At 34.5% G+C, this 11,558-nt stretch overlaps 3 protein-coding genes across 3 annotated transcripts in view; all 3 read right to left on the reverse strand.

Moving 5' to 3' along the window:
- Positions 1–6,888, reverse strand: part of mapk15 (mitogen-activated protein kinase 15) — a 9,177-nt gene extending 2,289 nt beyond the window's left edge. The window contains exons 1-8 of the mRNA XM_036214207.1: positions 6,267–6,888; positions 6,029–6,168; positions 4,702–4,800; positions 4,394–4,423; positions 3,476–3,566; positions 2,961–3,091; positions 1,656–1,819; positions 1–125 (exon numbers count right to left, since the gene is read on the reverse strand). The exon at positions 1–125 is cut by the window's left edge and continues 9 nt beyond it. Coding sequence (XP_036070100.1) covers positions 1–125; positions 1,656–1,819; positions 2,961–3,091; positions 3,476–3,566; positions 4,394–4,423; positions 4,702–4,800; positions 6,029–6,109 — 721 coding nt within the window. The 5' untranslated portion in view covers positions 6,110–6,168; positions 6,267–6,888. The remainder of the gene's footprint in view (positions 126–1,655; positions 1,820–2,960; positions 3,092–3,475; positions 3,567–4,393; positions 4,424–4,701; positions 4,801–6,028; positions 6,169–6,266) is intronic.
- Positions 1–11,558, reverse strand: part of adnp2b (ADNP homeobox 2b) — a gene marked incomplete in the record, with an annotated part of 705,870 nt that overhangs the window by 587,915 nt on the left and 106,397 nt on the right.
- Positions 7,644–11,398, reverse strand: vps28 (VPS28 subunit of ESCRT-I). The gene is made up of 10 exons (XM_024294844.2): positions 10,987–11,398; positions 10,142–10,205; positions 10,014–10,042; positions 9,852–9,889; positions 9,665–9,754; positions 9,484–9,589; positions 9,297–9,398; positions 9,080–9,133; positions 8,912–9,003; positions 7,644–8,651 (listed from the first exon to the last, which is right to left on the reverse strand). Exons 2-10 carry the CDS (start codon positions 10,179–10,181, stop codon positions 8,531–8,533), a joined length of 672 nt encoding a protein of 223 aa, XP_024150612.1. The 5' UTR covers positions 10,182–10,205; positions 10,987–11,398; the 3' UTR covers positions 7,644–8,530.

An 11,558-nucleotide genomic window follows, 5' to 3' on the forward strand; every position in this document is an offset into this window, starting at 1 on the left:
GAGGGATGGCACTCATGATCTTCTCTACTTGGTTGATGGTGGATGTTCCAGGAAAAAGGGCTTTCCCCAGCAGCATCTCTCCCAGGACGCAGCCGAGGCTCCACATGTCCACTCCTTTAGTGTACCTTTGAATGAGGGGAGATGTTTCAACAGGTAAGAAAACTATTTTTAAAAAACTGGAAAAAGAATGAGGTCTGTTGGTGTTCTTTTAATACCTTGTGTGAAAATTATGGCAGGCACTTTATTTTAATGGGATACAAAGAAGCAAACTCATTGTATCTTGTCATTTTATTTTGAAAGTTAAAAGCCAAGAATACAATTGTATGCTATGTTTTTTAATTATTTCTTATTTAATGTTTATCTGGGGTTAGAAAAGGAGATAGAACACATATTTTTAGTCTTGTAGCCCAACTGCCAAAGTACACACTGATGCACTAAAAATTACTAACGTGCTTGCTAAAAATGCTTCAAAAAATGCTTCAAAATGCCATTAGACTATCAAAACATGCATTAAAACCATCTGACTGATCCTCTTAAAAAGGATAAACTTTGCAGAAATGCTGCATCTAAGCTCTATTTTAATAGTGGTGTGCTTTATTAGCACTTTGATTAGACATTTAAAAATGTGGGTTTTTTTTGGTCATGGAAAAACAAAGTAAATAAATCCACAGTTTTCTATAATTTCACTGAAGTTGATTTCTTGCTGTAAATAGCATGAGTTAAAGTGATATGTCTCAGTTTTAGAGAACCTTTACCCCATATAACAATTTAACTCATACTTGATATGTGCCTATCTGAGACCGCTATCTCATTAGCATGATCCAAACTTTCCTTAAAAACTCATTTCTAGAAGTTGGTTCCTGTTTTCCGCCCTGTACTTCCTCATCCCTCCACTAGGGGCAGTAGATGGGCTTTTCCCGCTCATTTAAAAATGTCTGCTTCCATTAAATTTAAAAAACCGAAAGGTGAATAACTAGGACTTTTAGTTGGAGAAAGTTTTTATACTTTATGGTGAAAATAACTAATATTTTGTTATTCATTTTTTGCATGACAGCTTGCTGTATTGAAACAATGAAAAACTGTTGATAATGAATTCTAAATAATACAGTAACACAGTGTTAAAATATGTGTATCAAATTTGAGACAGTGGGTAGATAAGGTGCTTTTTTCCTCAACACTCATTTCAGTATTTTAAATTCTTAAACTAACATAATTGTGACAACATAAACGTATTATAGTTGATAACTATCTACATGTTGTAAAAATCATATTGAAAAATTTGTCATCAAATGAATAAAAAAACATCAAAATATATATAAAAAAAAATTCAGTCATTTCTGTGTTTCAGAGGGTGTTACAGGATTAAATTACAAACCAGAGCGGACAATAAGCTAATGGAAAAGTTTGTCTTACAATGAAAATAAATGTAGACGTAGCTTCATGCACAGCAAGCAAAAATGTTTTGGAATAAACATAATAAGCTAAGCATCCAATACTTTCTGAGCATACATTTCTCCCAATCATACTCTCTCCCTTTAATTTAAAATGTTTTTGTTGAATTTTTAATCCATGTGAATGCAGCGAGGGAAGATGCACTGGCACAAGCAGAAGTCGAGCTTCAGATTTTGACAACAGATGGACCTCAGAGCTGATACCTTGTGGATCCCAGCAGGATCTCAGGAGCTCGGTACCAGCGAGTGGCCACATACTCTGTCAGTGCGGGATTCCCACTGTCTTCTTGGATCTGGTTGAGGGACCGAGCCAACCCAAAATCACACAACTTGACCACACAGTCAGTGTCCAGCAGCACATTAGAAGGCTGTTGGAGTAAAAGACGAGTCTTTTAAAATGATATCAACAGTTTAAGTTTGAAAATCTCTGACATGTATGTCCAAGCATTTAGAGAGAATTTATTTTAGTATAGATTCAAAATATGTATCAATCTGGTTGAGTAAAAAAATAAATACATTCAGAAGCACTAGTCTAGGCTGCAGTGATGTGGGTTTCTGCATGTTGATGGGGGTCAGTGAATGACATTTCTGTTGCTTTAAAGGAGTGCAAATTTTAATACCTTTTTGTTAACCCATTTGACCAAAAACAGATAAAACTTAAGCTTAAACTACTTTAGAATAACTTAACAGTTAATTTATAAAGTAAAGTAATTTTAGCTTTAGGGTTCCATGAAAATTTAGAATCACAATCTGGATTTATTTTTGACTTGTTGCTTTAGCTCTGAGTTGTCAAAACATCTGATTTTATTCAAACTTTGGTACTCAGATGGCAATATTTTCTTTTAAATAAAACATTGAACGTAATATTCATTCGAAAAATTATTTTTTATGGGTATTTCCTTGAAGTTCCACTCCGACTGTCTCTTGATGGATTTTAAAGTGTTCCCAATTATCTTTTAGTTTTAATTCTGCTGTTTTGAAGCCAAAATCCCCAAACATGTGTTGTTTTCTAGGACATAGTTTTTGCAGAGCAACGATAGTTCATTAAAAATTCATATATTTTTGTGTGGAGTATTTTCACCCCCATTCACATCACACCAATCTTTACATTATCTCCCTCTAGCTTACAGCCCCTCACAGCCCCAACCTAACATTAACGGTGCAACATAAAATATGAGCCGGACGCCAGATCGGACGAGGAAAACAAAGACGTACATGGATCTAGACGTCTACAAGTGGTTGCATAAGAATGGAGTGGAGCAGGGAGCTTTTGGATTGCCTCTGTAGGTCCAACATCACAACTATAAGCTTTTTCAAACCTTTTTTTTATCTTCTCCTAATTCACAACAATTTGAATGAAGAATTACTCAAAAATGACATTTTTGCCTTAATTTTCTTTATATTTGTCCTCCATCATGAGAAAAATACCACAACAACATGTTAAAAACCCAATTTTCATCAAAGTGGGTCTTTATCGGAGTATGTCTGCATGTTTGTAGTCTTCCTCACCTTTTGGTCTCTATGAATGACATTTCCTGAATGGAGGTACTTAATGGCTTTGAAGAGTTGGTACATCACATAACGTTTGTGGATGTCCTTCAAGAGGGAGCCTTTCTTAATAACAGCGTGCAAGTCAGTATCTAGAAAAAAAAGTCAGTACATAGTAGTATTCTGTCTCAGGTACAGGAGTGAACACAACAAATGTAAAGGTTGCAAGGGATAGAAAAACACACTGCATATAATAAAAGTAGTTTCTGCTCAGAAGAAGCGTTGGGGAAATTGAAGAAAGCGCCTCAGGCAGTAAACCTGCTCTGATTCTGCAGTACGGTCAGGGTTCAGTCTACACCGAGAAGGCTGTGGACTCAGCAGTGCAGCAATGTCACCAGAAACAGAGTGAGATCCTCTCCCAGACGTATGCACAACATCATTTTCCCTGGCAACTATTGAGGCTGCTGCAGCATTCCTCACTCTGTTCAAACGTCGTTTATCTGGTCTTTGTGCTTAAACGTACAGCTCTGACTCACCCATATATTCAAAGATGAGGTAAATGTCTTTGTCATTTTCAGCACGGATGACGTTTATAAGCTTGACGATGTTGGGGTGATCTCCAAACTCCTGCAGACAAATAGATAAGACAGTACAACCACAAGGTAACAGCTGGTAAAGCTGCAACAGAAATTGTTCAGTGGTGGTTAGAAAATGTTTAACTACAGGAATAAAAGTTCAAGGAAGATAATAAACTGCAGATTAGAACCCAGTAGAGCTGCTGACGTCCGTCTCCATGTAAATTAGCTTTGGTTTAAGACATCAAACTTTTTCTAATGATTAAGAATACATTTTTTTTCCTTTTTGTCCAACAAAAATCACATTTATGCTGTACTTTCTGCTCTTGTAAAACTTTTGTTTGATCATTTGTTTTATTTTATAATAGGATTCTTTAAGAAGCTTTATTAACACATTAACAAACATTTTCATAGTGAGTTAGTAAGACATTTATTTTCACAATAAGCCAAATAAGGTTTATTAACATAATTATAAGATTCATTCCCATCTAAAGGGAGATCATTGTCTACAAAGTCCAAAACAATAAACTACTTACAGGCTTAACAAATGTATTAACCATCTTTATCAACATTATATTGAGTGTTTTACAGCACCTCATCTAAGTGTTACCATTAAAAAAATAAAATCATGTGATCCCAAATAGCAAGGACACCAAAAACTTGTTAATTCAACATTTAAACAAGAAATTTCCGTGAGTAAAATGCCAAAATGAAAAAAAAAACTGGGATGCCATGTGTATTTTTGTAGTTATTTGAAGCAGGTTTTTTTTTATTTCTGGACAACATTTAGTAAAACTCCAGCTATCTGCTTCCTCATTAAAAGGGTCAAAAAGAAGACCAAGAAAGGGAAAAAATTAATTGAAACAGACAATTTATTACCTGAAGAAACATTATTTCTCTGAATGTTCTCTGCAAAAAGAAAGAAAAAAATATTTGTTAGATGGTTTTAAAGGCAAAAGAAGAAATAAATGTTCAGAGTAGATCATCTCGCATTTCTTGCATCTCAGAGAGTCAAGTTAGGTCATTTAAGGAGACGAAAGGAAACTTTATATATTATGTACATTACTCTGTATCATATGAGCCTCAACATTTGAGGTAGAAAATGCAAAAAAAAGCCAGAATCATCAAATTTAACAAGCTACAACTTTAGTTTATTTTACTTAGTGCAGGAAACTCATTGAACCCACCTGGGCGTCTGTGCTGTTTCTGAAGGCATCAAATATCTTTTTCACCGCCACAGTCTCCCCCGTCTTTCTGTCAACACCTTTCCATACGATCCCATATGCCTGAGAGAAAAACAGAAACAAATGTGCTTCTAAAATCAGCTGGAAGCTATTTTTCCAAAGGGATTGGTGGCATTGTTTCTTGGGATTTGAGTCACTGACATAACAGAGACCAGCTGGTCCTTTTTTTAGAAACAGCGTTTTGTTCCAAGCAACACAAGAATGTGTTTAAATTTTAATCAGTTTTAATTTGAGTCACTCGTTTCTTTTTACATGTTTTTTAATTTGTTTTTACAGGTTCTAATACATTTATTTAATATAATTGCTGCTGTCTTTGCAGATATTTACTCTCCTGCCACAATTCTGTTCCTCTTTGTGGCAGCAGAAGCTTCAGATCAAAGATCGCTTTACTCTTTTGGCCCCTGGCCATGTGTTTGTTTCACTAACCATTCTGAAACAGTTAAAAACATAAACTTTAATGCTATACGATCAATTTTTGCCCACAATTCAATTTAAAAAGATATTAACTTGTGTGTTAAATGAGCTTGTGCTCAGACGATAGTGAAAGGAGACACATCGGGCTTCTTCAGGCATGAGTGAGGCACAGCATCAGGATACACTGTTATTCCAGTGAGGCCAAAGGATCAGATTTACTCTGGAGGCCGTCAGCGAAATGTATAACGTCTCACCCCTGCTCCAACATTGCTGTCTCACATCTTTATGAACAGTTTCATCCCTAAAAGCACCTCTTCTCCACCAGAGACTAGTCAAACAGCTGCGTAACACGAGTCCCACCAAACGTGGCTGATTAGCTTCAGCGGCAGGCAGCTGTCTGCCTAAAACAGAACAGCAATTTGTGAATCTCCCAGGACGAGACTATGGAAAAGATAACAAGCAGCTTTTAGTCCTGTGGTAACCTCATGCTGCACGTGTGGAGAAAAGCAAACACAGCTGGACTTTAAGAGGAGCAAGCGTCCACTCAGATAAGTGGGTCTGTAAAGAGAGAGCTCGTCCTGCTAAAGTAAATAAAAGCCCTCACTTACTGATGTAAATGCCTGGAATTTATTTAAAGCACAAAAGAAACTATGAAAATAATAATCATGCATCTTTTTAATGCACAAATTATGACAAAAGTTGAGATAAATCTAAATGTTGAAGGGTTGATGTCATTTGTAAAGCAATATTTTAGCTTAGTCTTCCATTATGTTGCATGTTTTCTTTAAGCTGTAATAATAATAATAGTATATTACAATATTATTTATATCAATATTTGATTCTGTAAGTCGCTCACCCCTTTTCCCAGCCTCTTCTTGATTTCATATCTGAGGAAAATGTGCTCCTCCACTTCTGAGACTTCATATTTTTTGCTCATTTTACAGCTCGAATCACTTTTCTGCTCAAACACAAACCATCACCAAGCTCTGAATCCACCTGAAACACATTCAAATAACACAAAACAAGTGTGAGAAAGTCTCAATGTGAAATGCTCTCCAGTAAAATAAAATATAGATCCTTGAAGCAGCTATTACCTGGGGATTCTGGGAAACTCTTCTCTCTGTGCTCCAGTCAGCTTTACTTTACTAGAAGCGGCTCATACATTTATAATCTGCTGTTATTTTGCTCAAGGTGAACTCTCCCCTCTGCTGCAAACACATGCACCGCAGAGTTTTGTCGCTCGTTGACATGGCAACGAGTACGCACCCCATTGGTCCGCCGCTTCTTAAAGGAACCGCCGCATCGATTAGGAGTTCCGACGTTCGGCGACATTGTCATGGAGACGTGGGGATGGAGGTTGCGTGATTGGCTGGAAAGTGGGGTCCAAAATAAAAATACTAAAATTAAAAAAATAAAATTACTAAACATAAAATCAAAATGTAAAAATGTATGAAAATATGTTGTCAACTAGCCACAACCATCAGATATGAGCCTCCAGATATTCTTTTTTTGTTGCTAAATTTAGCATCTGTGAAACAAATGCTGTGGTGATTAGTGAGCAAATAAGATAACATTCGCAGAATATACCAAATTTTAAAATAAAAGCTCTAAGTACAGTGGGGAAGTCATGGTTCAAAATATTATCGAAGAAAACAATAATTGTCTTTTTTCTCCCCAGAAAAGTAAATAGTTTACAGTTATTTTTTTGGTTAAACCAAAACTAACATACCTCAAAATAAAAAAATAAATAAAAATAAATAAAAGATTTATATATATATATATATATATAAGACCAGATTTTCTTTCCTTTATCTGGATTAAGGTTGTGTTCTAATAATCATTGATTATTGCATATCAGTTTAGAGTGTAAATCATTAATGTTTACTAAAAAAAAATGCAAGATTTCTTTCAGAGGATAATCAATAAGCACTCATTTGTTATTTGAAAACTTGATTGATTTCTGGAATAATGTGAAATTGTACTCAGATAATAACTATTACATATCCGTCAGATAATGTGTGATTGATGTTACCGTTTTAATGAAATAATGAATGTTTTCTGAGATTAATCAACAATCAATAAGCACTCCACTTTTGTTACTTGAAAGAAATCTGCACTTGATCTGATCAGAATTAGATGACAAAAACTATCAAATGAAGTAACTACATAGGGGTGGATTACATACATTTGCTTCTTCCCACTCCTTTTCAAGAAATCAAACTCTACTGAATTTAGTTAATAATCACTATGATGACCAATGTGACATAATTGATTTTTTTTTAAATCAATGCTATTAATTATTTTGGTAATGAGTTTGAAAAATCTGTGATTATTTTACTTGTATTGTCCACAATTTCTGCTAAAAATTAACCAGATCAATCAAAAATATTTATATTCAATTCTTAGTTCTGTGTTTGTTAAATGAGAAAACTTTAATTAAAAAAGCCTTTCACTACATAAAAAAGACAACATTTTTGTTTTCAGACATTTATTTCTAAAAGGTGTTACATGCTTTTATTTAAAAGGCATTACTATTATTTACAATGATGAATCTTAATAAATATGTTCTCCCTACTTTCATTTGAGGGCTAAAACACATTTATCAAGCACAATAAATAAGAAGTTCTTTCACCTTAGTATTTGCTAATTTGTGTGTTTGAACCCTCAATTCTAAAGAAAACACGGATTAAACATGTTTAAGAACAGAAAAGAGAAAAAACAAGTGATCAATGTGAACCATTCCTTCACCTGAGCTTCAAGATTATCACTAATGAGAAGAGCGGATCAATTAGTCCTTCGAGTGATTTTTCATATCTGCTGTACCTAAACCCATTTCCTTTCATCCATCCACTACAACAGAACTCTACAGTACAAGCATTAGGGGAAATCAAACACAAGCAACACATTAGGGAATCAAAGGCTTTGGCTGTTTTCTCCGGTGGTACACTTTAAATGGTTTTTTTAATGATACTCTGCCAAACAGCTATAAAATTAGACCCTTTTTAATCATATGTACAAAGTTAAGAGTAAACTGTTCGGTTGAAGCCAGAATAAAGCCACAGAAGTATTTTTTACACATTTAGGTATGTAAAAAAAACACAAGGCCAAAAGAGCAGTTTACAGTAAAGGACAAATCAACTAAGACAGCAGGTTGAATGTTTATGATATACAAAGGAGTGGAGCTGGGAAATAAAACTGGACTAACAACTCCAAAAGATGGTGTGAAACAAAAAAAAAATCAAAATTAAATTGAAGGGATATGAGATTGGAAACCTGTCCAGGGATTTACTTCTGTGTGCTAAAACAATCAGGAGAGTAGCATCTTAACTAAAAACACACAGAGAAATGACAGACTATTTTAGGAAGAGTGCAGGAAGCGGTTGAAGGCATTGTAGGCCGACTCCAGATCGAACAGCATCTGGCGAACCTGATTATCATCCAGCTCATCTGAGGCAGACATGCTGCTGAGTGTGGTCAGCCTGTTGAGAGGAAGGTTGTTAAACAAAATCAAAGTGGCTCATTCTGGACTTTAAAAAGCATTTTTTAAAAACTCAATGCATACTTGACAACAAATATTTTAAAAATAATTCTATCAAAAGACTAACAATTAATAAAATTAACTCAAATGCGCTCATAGCTTCTTAAGGAATAATTTGACAGCTATATAGCATACTGAATCTTTCAGTGTTATACACATGCAAACATTTACAACATAAATAATACTATTAAGGTAACTAACCACAGATTGACTTTGTCCTTAGCCTCTGAGTCTGGAGGCATGTTGCTCATTCTATTCATGGTTTCCATCAGCTCTCTCAGGTCTGGTTGAATCTAGAGCAAGAAAAATAATCTGCGTAAACTAATGTCCCATTAAAAGTAAATGTGTTATTTTTAGAGTTAAATTTACTTCATCCATGGCTCTGATCTCCAGTCTGAGTTTGTCCATAACAGTGATGAAAAGCTAAAGGAAGAGAAAACAACTAAATTAGACAAGTAAGGTTTCAAGCCTTTTTTACACAAACAATCATTATGGTGTAATCAACAAATAGCTAATTACAAACACTTAACATGCAGCTCTATTATAAATCTATTAACCGCCTTATGCAATAGTAGGGTTCACATACAGAGACTATATCTGCAATGCAGCGATTGAGGTTGCCCTTGTCATCCTTGATGGTGATAGGCCGATCCTCCTTGATCCTCTCCATTGCAAGTGGACAGTCGAGCTGGAAGACAAAATAAGAGCCAAGAACAACATATTAAATCAAAAAGTTTAAAAACAATCACTCTTTAACCCATGTGTCCACTCACTCTGTACTTCCTGCAAAAATCATCAATGGAGCCCACATCGGATCCCTGCACCTGCTTGAAAGCAGCTTTATACTGAACCAAGAGTCTTGAACAGGAGCCAGTGTACCTAAAAACAACATTTCCCCTGGATTATTAAAAAAATTCCGCTTAGTGGCATTATTCTAGTTGAGTATTAACCTACTCATTGGGTGTTACGCAGTCTTTGATGTAAGCCTTTTCCAGGGCCTGCAGAGTCTTTACAACAGCAAACAACTCTGCCATGTTGTCGTACCTTTTTTTTTAAAAAAAAAAAAGGAACACCATTAATTTACAGTGAAAATTTTGCTTGTAACACAAAGACTGTTGGGGAAAATATTAGAAGCACTTACTTTTCTCTTTCCCTGGCATTTTTGTATAGCTTCACTTCCTATAACAGAGATAAACAAAATTAATTATTTTTAAAAACATACTATGACTATATCTAGGAAGCAATAGAGCAGTACTTTACACAAATAAATATATTTATATTATTTCAGTGCTGGTCAATTTACCTCATACAGCTCAGGTTTATTGGCTGGAGCTGCAGAAAAAAAAAAAAATATTTTGATTACTGTTGTAATGATAACATTATAGCAATTCCAATGCTGAAATATAAATGTAGTTAATCCAAACTTCATACCTCCACCTATTCCTCCTGTACCTGGTATCCCATGAAACATGATGTTGATGTATAAAAGCTTGGTCTGGACAGAGAAAAAAAAACATGTTCTCTGAAAACATGGCTTAATAATAAACACGAATGTTAGACACAAAACATTAAATAATTTTTAAAATTAAAAGAAAGTTTAAGTATTCACATGTACACTGAGAAATCTTAAAAAGAAAAAAATGTAACAAGGGGCTTTACTAAATATTTCTGATATAAACGGAATGACTATTAATAGTTAAATAGGAACTCCTGGATATCAAGTTTATGATGTAAACAAGTCTGTTCGATAACAAATGGTAAAAAATCCTGAACTTCTGGACATAATAAATTAATGCCACTTTCTTCACTAGAATCCGAAAAAATCTCAATCTCAATAATGTGGGCATACTAGTTTAGCAAGTAAAATATTCTATATCTGTATAAAGAAGTTTTTTAATAAAACTGTAATTGTGACATATTAGCATCTGAGAAAGAAAAACTATATTGCGGTCGCGTAAAGGGTTATCACTCAGAACAAAACATTTCGACACAAAATGACACATATAAACCCGAATATTTTGAAGAAAAGCTCAAATAGAAACTCATTACTGTTGTTTTGACCATTTAAAAAAGGCTAGTGTTAGCTAAAGGCTGTCAAAGCTAGCACGGAAGCGCTTCCTTAACATTTTTGTGCCCTAAAGACTCATAACTAGTTATTAACAAACATAAACATGTACTCAATTTACGGTAATTGTTTGGAACTGTAAAACAAATAGGTTATTTTTTACTTATTTAGGCGATATAGTTACATGAAAGAAAATAAACACTTCACTTACCGAGTCGGGGAAAATGCTGTGACGTCAGAGTAAACGCACCCTTTTTACGAGGACCCACGCACGCAAAAATATTAGCTGTCCATCGTGCCAAACTAAAAATGATGAATCATTTATCGTTTTTAATTTAGTTTCTACTTATATATTTTTTTCAATCGTTAAAATGAAAATATTTTTATTTTTTCGTTTTGTTTTTCTCTTTGAGCAAATTATTTTTCAAATTTTGACGCATTTTCAGAGTCAGAAAACCGAAATGCCAAGGGCAGCTCACATTGAGGCGGTAAACTTAAACGTTTGTTATCGAGTCTATTCTAAGCCAAAGTAATGTGTTCGATGGTTCTACAAGGACTTTAAGGACATGCTGTGAAAAAATTAAAATATCACTTTAAAGCTTCATGAGGTGAGTTACAAGTATTTTACATTTTATGCAATGATGCTTCGCCTTTTTAGCCTTACTCGGTGTCGTGCTTGTTGTACTAAATTCGAACATTATTTGCTTTTGCTCCGGTCTTTCCAGGGTAAATTCACGTGAAAACATACATTTTTTTTTCCTGAAGTTAATGTATTAAACTGAT

The sequence above is a fragment of the Oryzias melastigma genome, linkage group LG11 (genome assembly GCF_002922805.2).
Source record: "Oryzias melastigma strain HK-1 linkage group LG11, ASM292280v2, whole genome shotgun sequence".
In the NCBI taxonomy this organism is placed as follows: Eukaryota; Metazoa; Chordata; class Actinopteri; order Beloniformes; family Adrianichthyidae; genus Oryzias; species Oryzias melastigma.